Source organism: Bos indicus x Bos taurus, chromosome 16, assembly GCF_003369695.1.
Source record: "Bos indicus x Bos taurus breed Angus x Brahman F1 hybrid chromosome 16, Bos_hybrid_MaternalHap_v2.0, whole genome shotgun sequence".
Taxonomy (NCBI): Eukaryota; Metazoa; Chordata; class Mammalia; order Artiodactyla; family Bovidae; genus Bos; species Bos indicus x Bos taurus.
In genome coordinates, this window is record NC_040091.1 from 41,208,514 (window position 1) to 41,221,933 (window position 13,420).

The window sequence follows — 13,420 nt, forward strand, 5'->3', positions numbered from 1 at the left end:
GACATAAATCCATGCCCTTACAGAGCTTGGATCTGGCTACTTTTGGAACCCAGCCAATCCATGGCAACCTACTCCAGTACTCTTGCCTGGCAAATCCCATGGACAGAGGAGCCTGGTAGGCTGCAGTCCATGGGGTCGCTAAGAGTCGGAGACGACTGAGCGACTTCACTTTCACTTTTCACTTTCATGCATTGGAGAAGGAAATAGCAACCCACTCCAGTATTCTTGCCTGGAGAATCCCAGGGATGGGGGAGCTTGGTGGGCTGCCGTCTATGGGGTCGCACAGAGTTGGACACGACTGAAGTGACTTAGCAACCCATGACATGGACTTGTCAGAGAAGCACAAACTTGGGAGAAAGCTGGCAGCTTCGTCAAGCCCTAAGCCCTTCCATCCTGCGTGCACACAAACTGTTCCCAGTCCCAGGAGATGTTTCCAGGGCTGAACTGTTCCTTCTTGGCAAGTGCTGCAGTCGCCCCGAACATCTGTTGACCTCATCTCCACCCAAACGCTGCGGTCTGCAGCCCCATGTCCCCCTCCTTCTATCCATCTTCAACGGCTTAGTGCCTCAGCCCTCCCTCTCGCCTGGAATCCTGCGCCCGCCCCCTTGCGCTGGCCCCAGCCACAGCTTTAAGCTCTTCCTTTGTCATGGCTCCGCCCAGTCAGGCACACCCGCTGGGGAAGGTTCCTCGTTTCTCAGGAACTCAGAGGTCCGGGGTCTAAGTTTACCCTGGCGGAGATGGACTGCCCAAAACCCAAGGTCTTCCCAGTGGGGCACTGCTGCCCCTCCCTGGGAATGCGAGCTTCGGAGGCTGGCAGCGGAAGGCTCTCAGTGCCACCCTCCATCAGGTAGCGGTCACAGAGGACCCAGGGGCTGAGGAGCATGTGCCGGGTTGGGGCTGACGTCCCTGGAGTCAGGCAGCAGTGGAGGGCCAAGCTTGGAGCGAGGCAGCGCAGACAGTCCTTACTGCGGAGTCTCTGGGTGGGGGCCTTGTCACCCAGACCCTCACCAGCCTTCTTCCTGCGTGAAAACGCAGCATCTCTCACCTGACCCTGCCACGTTGGGGCTCAGCCACCTGCCCCGCCGTCTCACGCCCCCTGCCCTCGCCCCGTGCAGCAGGAACTCGGCCATGGTGAACGAACCCAGAGGGAACGGCAGCCCCGGCCCCCGCTGGGAGGGCAGCAGCAGCGGCAGCGAGAGCTCCAAGGACAGTTCAAGGTGCTCCACGCCGGGGTTGGACCCCGAGCGATGCGAGAGACTCCGGGAGAAGATGAAGCGGAGGATGGACTCTGGAGACAAGTGGTTCTCCCTAGAGTTCTTCCCTCCCCGAACTGCCCAGGGTGCTGTCAATCTCATCTCCAGGTGAGTTGGTGTAAGATAAGGAGTACAGGCTGGGAATGGAGGCAAGGTGAATAGGTGAACTGTGCCCTGCGGCTGGGCTGCACTTTGACCCAGCAGAAAAATGGTAGCTCCAAGGGGTGGAAAGAAGACAAGCCCGGAGAGATGCTTTGATACACAACTTGCCACTTTCTGGTCTGTAAAAGTCTCTCCAGGCACGTGGAATTTTTATTCACAGTCTTCCAGGAGTTAAAAATGTTCGTTCTCCCAGACAACATTCTTTGATGGAGTTTGTGGCTAGATCATGAGTAGAGTTTAGAAAGTTGAAAAACAGTGGCTTGGAGAACATTTTTAGCAAGTTTGGCATTTGGATTATGCCCTTGAAATCGAGAAATGCCAACTGGATTGCATTAGCGCTTTATGAATAGCAGTTCTTTTTTTAAAGTTTATGCTTTGTATTGCTTGCTCTTATGTGTCATTCCCATGGTTGTGAAATTTGAAGGCACAAAAATGTGCAAATGCACCACAGCTTATAATGGGCTTCCTTGGTGGTTCAGATGGTAGATAATCTGCCTGCAGTGCAGGAGATCCGGGTTCGATCCTGGGGTCAGGACGATCCCCTGGAGAAGGGAATGGCTACCCACTCAAGTATTCTTAGAGAATTCCATGAACAGAGGAGCCTGGCAGGCTACAGTTCATGGGGTCACAAAGAGTTGGACACAACTGAGCGACTAACACTTTCACTTTTTCACAGCTTATAACACAGCATATCCATGTGGCTCTTGATACTAGTCCTGGTAATGTGGCCGTGCTCTGCAGGACTCTTGGCTGCTGCCAGGACTGGGCAGTGGTGGGGGGCTGGGGAGTGGTGGAGGCAGGTAGCATGGAAGAAACTTGTGTCTGCTGACCCTCTTTTTCCCTAGAATAAGGCCTTGCTTGCCACTCTGAGGAGTGCCCTGAACCCTTATCCATCAAAATGTCTTAATTCACCCAAGATGGTAAATATGCAAGCACTTTGAGAAGTCCAAAGTGCTGCTCTCACAGAAAATGGCTTTATTGTTGTTATCTTCGCAATAAGAGTAATCATAATTGCAGCACACTGATTGCTTGTTCACTGCGTACCTGGCACTGTTCTTGAGTTGTGGAGCCATCTGTCATGATATCCTCAGAATGTTATTAAGAAGTAGGCACTGTGCCCTGCCACATTGTAGAAATGAGAAAACTGAGGCGCAGAGAGTTTAAATAATTCTCCCAAGATCGCACAGTTGATGAGTAGCAGAGCCAGGATGTGAATGCAGGTCAGTCTGATGCCAACCTGCAGGTGAGGCTTCTCTAAGTCCAAGACCCCATGGGAAGGTGGTGACGGGTGGTGCACCCCCAGGAGCCCCTCCTCAGAAAGAAATTCCCTACAGGTTTGACCGGATGGGAGCGGGTGGCCCCCTCTTTGTAGACGTGACCTGGCACCCAGCCGGGGATCCTGGCTCCGACAAGGAGACCTCATCCATGGTGATTGCCAGCACTGCCGTGAACTACTGCGGCCTCGAGACAATCCTGCACATGACCTGCTGCCATCAGAGCCGTGAAGAGATCACGGGCCACCTGAACAAAGCCAAGCAGCTGGGCCTGAAGAACATCCTGGCGCTGAGGGGAGGTGTGGAGCCAGCGGCCTGCTCTCTGGGGTCTTGCTTTCTGGAGGACCTCTTCTGTCCCTGCAATGGTTCTTTTCTTGTCACCGGGTCCCATCCCTGCCAGTAGCATTAGTAGGTGTGGGTCAAGAGGACCACGGGCGACACACAGATGGAGCCACTTTTTGACCTTTTGACCTCCCAGTAGGAATTCAGTCAGGACCGCGGCCGGTGCCTGATAACCCACTGTTGTGATGTACACCACTGAATCGATCCCTTCCTGCTCCCAGCTTTTGACCCAGTCACAGAGTTCCGCTCTGACCTGTGTCCCAGGAGTGAGAGTAGCTGATTATGCCTCTGGCCCCGGCTGTCATTGGGGCACACAAGTGTGGGAAGTGGCAGTCTGCTGGGTGGGTCCTTGTGGCCTCATGCTCCCTATCCCCAAAGACCATGTCTCACCTGAGATGAGTGGAAGCTTCTCCCAGGAGGCAAGAGTTCCCAGGGAGTGGGAGAGCGAGCAGTGGGCTTGGGCGAGGTGCCTGGACACACCTAGGTGTGAGCAGGTGGGGGGGATCTCAGATGCTCCAGGCTGAATGCAGAACGGCAGCTGTTCTCTGCCAGCCACTGCCTGCATCTGTGCCTGGCGACTGTTTGCTGGCTTGGCTGCTGTCGTCCTTCCTACTGTTACCAAGTGCTACAGTGGAAAGCGCAGACACCAAGTTCAGCAATTGGAAGGCTCTGCCTTCGAGATTCTGTTGGCCCTGGGTGTGGGCGTGGGAAGAAGGAACAGAGAGGTTCCTGGAGGTGGGGTGAGACCCAGCACTGTGACCTCCAACCCTGCAGACCCCATAGGTGACCAATGGGAAGAGGAGGAAGGAGGCTTCAACTATGCTACGGACTTGGTGAAGCACATCCGAAACGAGTTTGGTGACTACTTTGACGTCTGTGTGGCAGGTGAGGGGCTGGGGCATCCCAGTGGGTGGGGCCTGAGAGAGGAAGGAAGGAGAGGCACAGGTGAGGACCCGGAGGGTTCACTGCACCCCGGGGCCTGCCTGCACCGTGGCGGGAGGCCTGTGCTGTGATGGAATGGAGTGATGGAGTGCAGAGGTGGCTTGGACAGGCCACGTCTTCTGCGTTTCCTCCTCCTCTCATACATCACACTCCTGGGAGTGTCACCGTCCCCTAATTTTTTTTTTACAGTTTTATTTTTAAAAAACATTCATTTCTTTTTGGCTGTGCTGGGTCTTCACTGCTACACGAGGGCTTTCTCTAGTTGCGGTGAGTGGTGCCTACTCTCTAGTTGTGGCGCTCGGGCTTCTCACTGCAGTGGCTTCTCCCGTGGTGGAGCGTGGGCTCTAGCGCACGTGGGCTCAGTAGCTGTGGTGCTCGGGCTTAGTTGCCCCACAGCATGTGGGATCTTCCCAGACCAGGGATTGAACCTGCGTCCCCTGCATTGGCAGGCAGATTCTTAACCACTGGACCACCAGGGAAGTCCTCCGTCCATTTTTAAAAATGTAATGTCGCTCAGATGTCTTGATACAGAGCAACTTTTCTTTTCATTTTGAATTTGGAAGTACTATACAACTGAGTACAGTGGAATGAAAAGTACCAAAACTGAACTTGATTTTCCGTTCATGTAGCATAAGCCAGTGTCGTATGGCCAGGGCTCTTCTGTCCTTACACCTGTGCCCACCATTGGGAGCCCCTTCCTCTCCCCTTCTTCTTCAACTCCTGGTGGCCAAAATCTAACCACCCAGACTTCCAAGGAAGATATGTATGTGTTCTTGACCTGATGAAAAAAGGATGTTGTGTTTTCATGTGAAAGGGAAAAGGGCCACGTTATTTTTAACTGTATTAGGGAGGTGTGAACAGTTTCAAAAGGAGGTTTTATTTACTGAAGGTGAACACGAATCAGAACCAATGATTTCCCCCCACCCTGTATCCCTTCAAATTGTAAAGTTTTGTTCCTCTGCCTTCTCTTGCTATTAGCCTGTTCCCCAGCTCTATTCCTTCTCAAACAAAAGAGAGATATTAAGGTTCCGAGGGCAGGGAATCTCAGAATAAGGTCAGGGAATGGCATCAGACCTCACTAAGCCCTGGAATCCACAGCCCTCCCTCATCCTCTCTGGGGCCACAGAGCCCCATCTCGGCCTTCCAGTGCTCCATGCTTCACCCAGTAGATCTGATATGTACACTTGCCCTGTCTCTGATATGTATGGTACGCATGTGACCCACTTCTTGCTCCTGGGTGTAGCCAAGATGGACCTTCAGGCCTCAGTGATAAATCCAGATCTCAGGAGAGAGAACTCTAGTTTCAACTCTAGTTTCTTTAGCTACAGCCGGGAGGTGAGGTTTACCTGCTAGAAAGGGCATGGCCTTCCCTCTTGCCCTCACTCTTGGGGTCTGGGCCTTAAGCTTCTTGAATAGGGACTTAAGTATGATGAGGCAGTGTGTGCCAGACACACTGGAAGTCCAGGGATTCGTTTGATGCATCATCTTGGCATGATGATTTTTTCAAATATTTTGGAGAAAATTATATCACTCTTATTAAAACGAACCCAGTTATGTGATGGAGTAGAACATCGGAGTGATCTGAACTTTAAAAAGTAAGCCATGTGACTTCAAGGAAATTACTTCTTGTGAGGGCTTTGGGCTGTGTCCCCAGGCCCCCAGTGTACAGGTCCACTCAGTGTTAGGAATAGGGTGTTGAGGTGGATGAGTGTGGGAGGCCCTGATGAGAAATTGGGAATTCAAGTGTCCTTGCTCACGGGGCCACGAGATGGTTGATTGGGGAATGTGCCCACATGTGGTGGGCATTGGATGGTCACAAGTAGAAACCAGCAGAGCTGTGAGTGTACAGTTGCCGAGCGGTTTGGTGCCTTGCTCATGGTGAAGTGGATGAGAAAGTGGACGGGTGGATTAGGAAGCACCCAGCTGGCCACCATAGAATAAGAACATAGCAAAACCCAAACGTCAGCAACGGCTGGATCTCTTGGGTGCCGTTGAGGTTTTCTAGAGTTTTGGCTGTTAAAACCTCTGTTTCTGAAATTCCTGCTGGAAAAATAGCCTTGTTATTGAAAGTGTAGCAGTCTGGTGTTTAATCCTCCCACCCCCTTATCCCTGGAACAGTAGTTCTTCTATCCATTTTTGATGACTCGGGCTTTCTTAAGAATGAAACTGCCTTGTCACAGCAAAGCAGCCTGGCTGTCCAACAGCATGGGTTCAGGTCTGGGACTTCCTTAGGGTCCTGCCCTGGCCTCAGGCTGAAGAAGCCAGTGCTCTGCTTGTAGTTCATTAGGTCCTCGAGTCTTTCAGTGCAGGCAAAGGCACTAGTGAGTTTAGTCCTCTGGGGAAGTGGGGTGGGGTGAGGTATACTGTTCCTGGATCTAGATGTGCCTTGGGGAGGTCTGGCTCCGCCTCCCAGACATCCCTGCCATCACAGGATGTGGACATCTGTGCCCCGCCCCGCCAGCCGCACCCCGGCCCCCCCCCCACCCCCATGTTTGCACACTCTGGGAGTTTGTTCTTTTGTGGGGCTGCTCTTTCCACTGTCAGTCAGCTCTCTGAAACTGATTCTAGTTCTGCCATCAGAAGCAGCACAAGATGTAGCGAATAAGGAACTCTGTTTTCCCGGTGACAGACCTGTGGGCATTTAGGAATAATTATCATGTTCTCTCCATTCTTTTCTTCAAGCAGAACCTCCACTCTCTTAACTTCTTCCTTGTGTAACATGGTTCTGACTGTACTGTGTGGAACCACTGAGTGATTTTGATGTGAAATTAAAAGCACCGTTTTCATCCGGTACCTAGAGTCAAGCCCATCCTCCCAAGCTGCCCAGCCAGTGTGAATGTAGCATTTTCTCTTTTCTGTGGCCACCAAATCCAGGTCAGCTTGGCCTGACTGCATGGACCATGAAGCAGGACAGTGTGGGAATTTGAGGGCAGTCCACCCCCACTCTTGGGAGCGGTGCTGACTCTAATCCAGCTCTCACCGAGGGTCACCTTCTGGGCGAGGGGCCCATCTGAGCAGTGCAGCCGTCACCACTTCAGCCTGTCCGTGCTGAGAGGCTAGAAGGTATGGGTCCGGAGCTGTCCACTGCCGGCTCTCTGGTTTCTTCATCACTCACCTTGAGCGGGTGGAGCCAGCCTCTTTCTATGGTATCCCTGTTGGCAGGTTACCCCAAAGGCCACCCTGAAGGAGAGAGCTTTGAGGCTGATCTGAAGCACCTGAAGGAGAAGGTGGCTGCAGGAGCCGACTTCATCATCACCCAGCTATTCTTTGAGGCTGAAACATTCTTCCGCTTTGTGAAGGCTTGCTCCGAGATAGGCATTACCTGCCCCATCCTCCCCGGCATCTTCCCAATTCAGGTGAGGGTCCCAGGAGGGCTAATGGACTCCCACCACTGTCCCTGCTCATCCTAGCACTTCCCCCTTAGCCAGGGCTCTGGGGTGAAGTTCAGGCTCAAGTTCTTTCTGATGCTTATTAGATTTTCATTAAACGGATGCTCAGTCTTTGCAAAATGCTATCTTTCTAGCCACTTCAGACCCCTGATGTCTTCTCAAATAGCAATAGTATCTGTTGGAGAGGCTTGCTGATAAGTGTCATTGAAAGGGGTTATTACTCTCGTTATAAATTTTGGTTAATGGTTTCCAAACTTCACTGTCACCAGTATCATTTAATGAGCTTTTTCAAAGGATAGATTTCCAGACCTCATGCCTTGAAGTTCTGGTTCAGTAGATCTGAGGTGGGGCTTGGGAATCTGTCCATTACTTCTTAAATGTGGTGGGCGATTCTGGTGATTGGTGAGGCTTGGGAACCACTGGCTTAAATGACCGCCGTGCTATCAATAGATCCATCTAGGGGCCAAAGGGCTGCCTCAGGCCTGTGGCTGAGATGCTATGAAGTATGAAAGTGTTAGTCATGTCTGACTCTCTGTGACCCCATGAACTGTAGCCCGTCCAGCACCTCTGTCCATGGCATTCTCCAGGCAAGAATACTGGAGTGGGTTGCCATTCCTTTCTCGAGGGGATCTTCCCAACCCCGGGATCGAATCTGGATCTCCCTCGTTACAGGCAGATTCTTTACCACTTAAGCCACCAGGGAAGCCCGAGGGATGTTGGGGGCAGCTACTCTCATCTGCAGAGTAGAAAAAGCTGAAGTAGGCAAGGGTGCTTTGCTGTATGGCCTGACTGTCCTGGGTCACCCTGTGTCACATTACAGGGGCCAGGAGACCCGGTGGGGGGATGAGTATGGGGGGTGAGAGACAGGCTGGGAGATGGCCCCTGCAGCGCCCCCATGTCTTGGGCAGGGCTACCACTCCCTCCGGCAGCTGGTGAAACTGTCCAAACTGGAGGTGCCACAGCAGATCAAGGATGTGATCGAGCCCATCAAGACAATGATGCTGCCATCCGCAACTATGGCATCGAGCAGGCCGTGAGCCTGTGCCAGGAGCTGCTGGCCAGTGGCTTGGTTCCAGGCCTCCACTTCTACACCCTCAACCGCGAGGTGGCCACCATCGAGGTGCTGAAGCGCCTGGGGCTTTGGATTGAGGACCCTAGGTGAGGCCAGGGGCCCCGAATTCAGGCCCAGGAGCCACAGAGGAGAGTCGGGTGGGTCAGGAAGTCAGAAGTCCCAGAATGTGCACACCCTAGCTGTGCCAGCCGCCATGGGGCACAGAGGGTTGTGCGGTGTCTAGTGTCTTAGAGCTCCAGTCTCAGCCAGAACTGCCTGTCCAGCTTGATGTTTGAGTTCGATGGAAGAACCTGGGCTCAGTGCTGCCTCCCTCCCTCCCTCTGTCCAGTCCTTGACCCTTTCTTCTCCATTCTCACCCAGGCGTCCCCTGCCCTGGGCCCTCAGTGCCCACCCCAAGCGCCGGGTGGAGGATGTCCGGCCCATCTTCTGGGCCTCGAGACCAAAGAGTTACATTTACCGTACGCAGGAGTGGGACGAGTTCCCCAATGGCCGCTGGTGAGTGGGGTTCTGTTTATCCGAAGGAGGAGGGAGTCTGAGTGTGGAGGAGCCTTTCGGACAATTCACAGGAATGCACCGCCCCCGGGGCAGGTGGAGGCCATTGTCTGGAGTATGACTTGACCTAGGGCACCTCCTCCGCCAGGGGCAATTCCTCCTCTCCGGCCTTTGGGGAGCTGAAGGACTACTACCTCTTCTACCTAAAGAGCAAGTCCCCGAAGGAAGAGCTGCTCAAGATGTGGGGGGAGGAGCTGACCAGTGAGGAAAGCGTCTTCCAAGTCTTTGCCCACTACCTCTCGGGAGAGCCCAACCAGAATGGCTACAAAGTGAGTGCGGCTGGGGTGGGATCCCCGGTTACTGTCCCTCATCCTGTGGGCCACACGCCCTACCCTGAGTCTTGTCACCGTGTCTGGATGTGGCACCTCGGCCAAGGGAGGAGGTGAGTCAGGGGGTCCCCATGTGGGGTGCCTGGAAGGGGCTTACAGAGGGAGAGACAGGCTAGGTCTCTGATGGGGACTGTAACAGGGAGGGACCCAGGGCGCCAGGTCGGATTGTTGTTCCAGCTGGGCTCACCCTTCTCAGGTGACTTGCCTGCCCTGGAATGATGAGCCCCTGGCAGCCGAGACCAGCCTGATGAAGGAGGAGCTGCTGAGAGTGAACCGGCGAGGCATCCTCACCATCAACTCCCAGCCCAACATCAACGGGAAGCCGTCCTCTGACCCCATCGTGGGCTGGGGCCCCAGTGGGGGCTATGTCTTCCAGAAGGTGTGGCAGGGACCCATAGGGCTACCCACCCCTTGACCTGCATGCAGGGGTTCTCCAGGGCTGAAGACAGAGCGGCCTTCCTCTCGGGGACTTTTTATTCTGAGCAGCAGTAAATCAAAGTGGAAGGGAGCTCAGGCTCGGAGTCGGACAGACCTGGATAGAATGGTCACTTGGCTGCTCTGAGCCTCAACTTTCCCTTCTGTAAAATGGGGATATGCCAGGTGTTTTGGGAATGAAACACAAAAAAGCACATAAAGTGCTTAGCACGTGGGAAACGTCCCCTAACTGGGAGCTGTTAGTACTGTTCCTTGTGGATCCCTTTCTCCAGGGGCTGCTAGAGTCAAAATTACATTCTAAACTAAAGCCTGAAGGCTCAGGGGTTAGACAGACTTGCGTTTGTATACCAGCTCTGCTGTGTACAGTTAGTGCAGACAAGTTCCTTAACTTCCCTGAACTTAAGTTTCCTCATCTACAAAATGGAGCTAACAGCCCCCACTTTGCAGTTTTATGAGTATTATAGCAAGTGAATTTAGATAAACCCAGCTTTGGAGTTCCCTGGTGTCCAGTGATAAGACTCCACACTTCCAATGCAGGTGGATGGGTTAGATCCCTCGGTCTGGGACCTAAGATCCCACATGCCATATGGTGGCCAAAATTTAAATAAATAAACCCAGCTTAATTCCTGATGGCCAAGTAGTGCTGGAGAAGCCCTCCACCCAGCAAACAGGGGATAGGGTGTGTCAGGCCTCTCTTGCCAAACTGGGCCCCCTGTACAGCTTCTGAAATGGTTTCTCCGTGGACACTTTGTCCACTGGATGGAAGGGTGCCAGATGGCCCTCAGACCCGTCGAGACCAAGAAACTGCACATACCTGCTCCCCTCCCTGTCATTCATGTATTTGCTAACTCTAGCCAGTGGCCGCTGTTCATCCCAACACCTTAAGTGTCCTTCCACATGTGTCCTCATGGGTGTCTCCCCAGCACGGTCAGCAGGACAAGCGTCCAGTGTTTCAGAGCACAGAGCTCGCTCAGCAGCGCCCGTGGAAGGTGTCCAGCGAGGTCTGCAGGTTATATGACAGTGCCTGTCTCCCTCCCGCAGGCCTACTTAGAGTTCTTCACTTCCCGAGAAACAGTGGAGGCGCTTTTGCAGGTGCTGAAGAAGTATGAACTCCGGGTGAATTACCACATCGTGGATGTGAAGGTAGGCCAGCCCTGGGTCAAAGGGCGCCCGGCAGGGCCAGAGCACCAGGGCCAAGGGCCCCACATTTACTCTGCCATTCAGCAATCACAGAGTGCCCAACTGGGCCAGGCATCATGCCAAGCAGATTAGCAGACAGAGCCAGGCCTCACTCCTAGAGCTTCCAGCCTAGCGAGGAGGCCATCAGTGGATAATTATGAATGGGCGCAAGCTGCTGCACTTTGTAACAGTGAACTTCAGTGGAGGAAGCTGGAGATGCGGGAGGGATGTCTAACTTGAGAGGTCAGAGGAGGTGATGGGAGGGATCTGTGTAATCTGAATCTTTAAGGATGAGGAGTAAAGGGCAATCCAGAGAAAGGGCCGAGGGTGTGCCAAGGCCTCTTTGCTGAATGGGGTCAGAGGGAGGCTGAAGTGTTAGCCAGGCCCAGGTCTTTAGGGGTCTCAATTGTCATGCTTGGCATTTGAGGTTTCCCTTATAGGCAAGAGGTAGCCTTGGCCCTGTGTTTGATTGGGGGCAGGTCCCAGTGGACAGCTGTGTGGATAACAGGGCTGGGCAGACAAGAGTCCCCAGGCCTGGTGGTCTAAGTAGCAAAGAGAGGCCTGGCCAGGCGAGACATGAGAGGAAGTGAGCAGAACCACTGAAAGAGGAGCTGATTGGCACTTCGGGTGGAGGACAGAAAAGGCCAGGATGACTTCTGACTTTCAGGCTTGTGGCTGGTCACAGAGCTGCAGAGCTGGGGGGCGGAAAGGGGAACAGGGGTGCGTGCTCCAGGTGAGAGGACTGCAGCTGTCTGCACCCCAAGTCTGCTCCTGCCCACCTCCCCCAGGGTGAAAATATCACCAACGCCCCTGAGCTGCAACCCAACGCGGTCACCTGGGGCATCTTCCCTGGCCGAGAGATCATCCAGCCCACAGTGGTGGACCCGGTCAGCTTCATGTTCTGGAAGGTAAGGGGGCCAGGAGCAGGCCTGCCCTGCCCACCTACAGAGCCTTGTGCGGGCCGTGTCGCCAGGTCCTGGGTAGGTGGCTAGAGGCTGCACCCCCAGGGCTGGCAGCAGCCTGACTCTGACTCACGGTGTTTTACCTCTCGCCCGGGGAGGGGGGTGGTACTGGCAATGGGCTATGCTGAGTTTTTGGAATACATCCTGTTGGGCAGCAGCAGAGGCCCTTGGGGTGCTGAGCATGGAGCCCCGACGTAGGGGCAGCTCTGGTAACTTGGCTGTTGTGTCTGTGTATCTGTCTGTCTGGGACTGTGCGTACCTGTGCCTCTCTGTGTGCCTGTGTCTCTGTGTGTGTGTTTCTGTACGTGCGATTATGCGTACCTGTGCTTTCCTGTATGTTTGCCGTGTCTCCGTGTGTGTCTGTGCGTACCTGTGCCCCTCTGTGCGTGTGTGCCTGCGACTCCGTGTGTGTGTGTGTGTGTGTGTGTGCGCCTATGTGCTTGCATGTGCACACACGCAGGATGAGGCCTTCGCGCTGTGGATTGAGCAGTGGGGCAAGCTGTATGAGGAGGAGTCCCCCTCCCGCATGATCATCCAGTACATCCACGACAACTACTTCCTGGTCAACCTGGTGGACAACGAGTTTCCGCTGGACAACTGCCTGTGGCAGGTGGTGGAAGACACGTTTGAGCTTCTCAGCAGGCCCCCCCAAGACAAGAGGGAGACAGAGGCGCTGTGACCCTGCACCCTGACAACCTTAGCTTGAGGCCACTGTGTCCCGCCTTCCTCATCTCCATCCTGGCTCTTTGGGAGACCCCTGTTCTTCGTTTCTCCCCAGCCCTGGCCTCCACCTTCTGACACAATGATGGCAGCTAGACTGGTGTGAGGTTCCCAGGCTCTGGCTAGACTTGAGTCCGCCCCACACGGGAACCTGGTGTTCCTGCTCAGCTGAGAGTCTGTGCTCTGGTGGGGAGCAGCCACTTCCACAAAGACCCCATGGACAGAACGCCGTCCACCCCGAGAAGGGCTGTTGCTAATAGAGCCCCTTGGGGCCAGCCTTGGACTGACTGCCAGTGACCTTGCTCCTGGGCGCCAGGAGAACAGGCAAAGTGAACATTGCAGCAGGCCCTGTGGGACTGCAGAGGAGACACGGCAAGGTCATAGCGCCTCACCCTTCCACCTCCAAGGCATTGGCAGCCGGGTGCCACCCATTTGGGAATGAAGAGGCAGCCACTGCCCTGCCTGCCAACTGCCCCGTCAGGCGGTGGCCCCTGGACGGACCTTGGACTGAAACCTAATAGTTGTGGCCTCCTTTTAGCAGAGAGCTCAACTGGGTTTCTCCCCTTTCTACAGTGCTGCTGTTTGAAAGACGTATCCCTGTGACTCAAGAAACTGCCTCTTAAGGGTTAAAGGTGTTTGAACCCTTGTACCCTTGGCCTTCCCACTTCTCCCCTGGCCCTGAAGGGTGAAAGGATACCCTGCCTGTTACCATCAAGGGTGAAGATGAGGTTGGTCCAGCTCGACTGACTTCTTCCTGGCTTATTTTTCAGGCGGAACCCCCTCCTCCTGCCAGCTGCTTCCTCCCCTCA

At 54.2% G+C, this 13,420-nt stretch overlaps 1 protein-coding gene across 1 annotated transcript; it reads left to right on the plus strand.

The window, feature by feature from the left end:
• The first annotated feature begins 305 nt into the window (after nt 1-305).
• Nucleotides 306-13,355, plus strand: MTHFR (methylenetetrahydrofolate reductase). The gene is given in 13 exon segments (XM_027564885.1): nt 306-847; nt 1,116-1,361; nt 2,750-2,988; nt 3,806-3,916; nt 7,136-7,329; nt 8,271-8,349; nt 8,352-8,520; nt 8,795-8,929; nt 9,075-9,255; nt 9,512-9,694; nt 10,792-10,893; nt 11,718-11,837; nt 12,352-13,355. Coding segments are annotated over 13 exon segments (2,088 nt in total). The 5' UTR covers nt 306-737; the 3' UTR covers nt 12,571-13,355.
• Nucleotides 13,356-13,420: the final 65 nt, after the last annotated feature.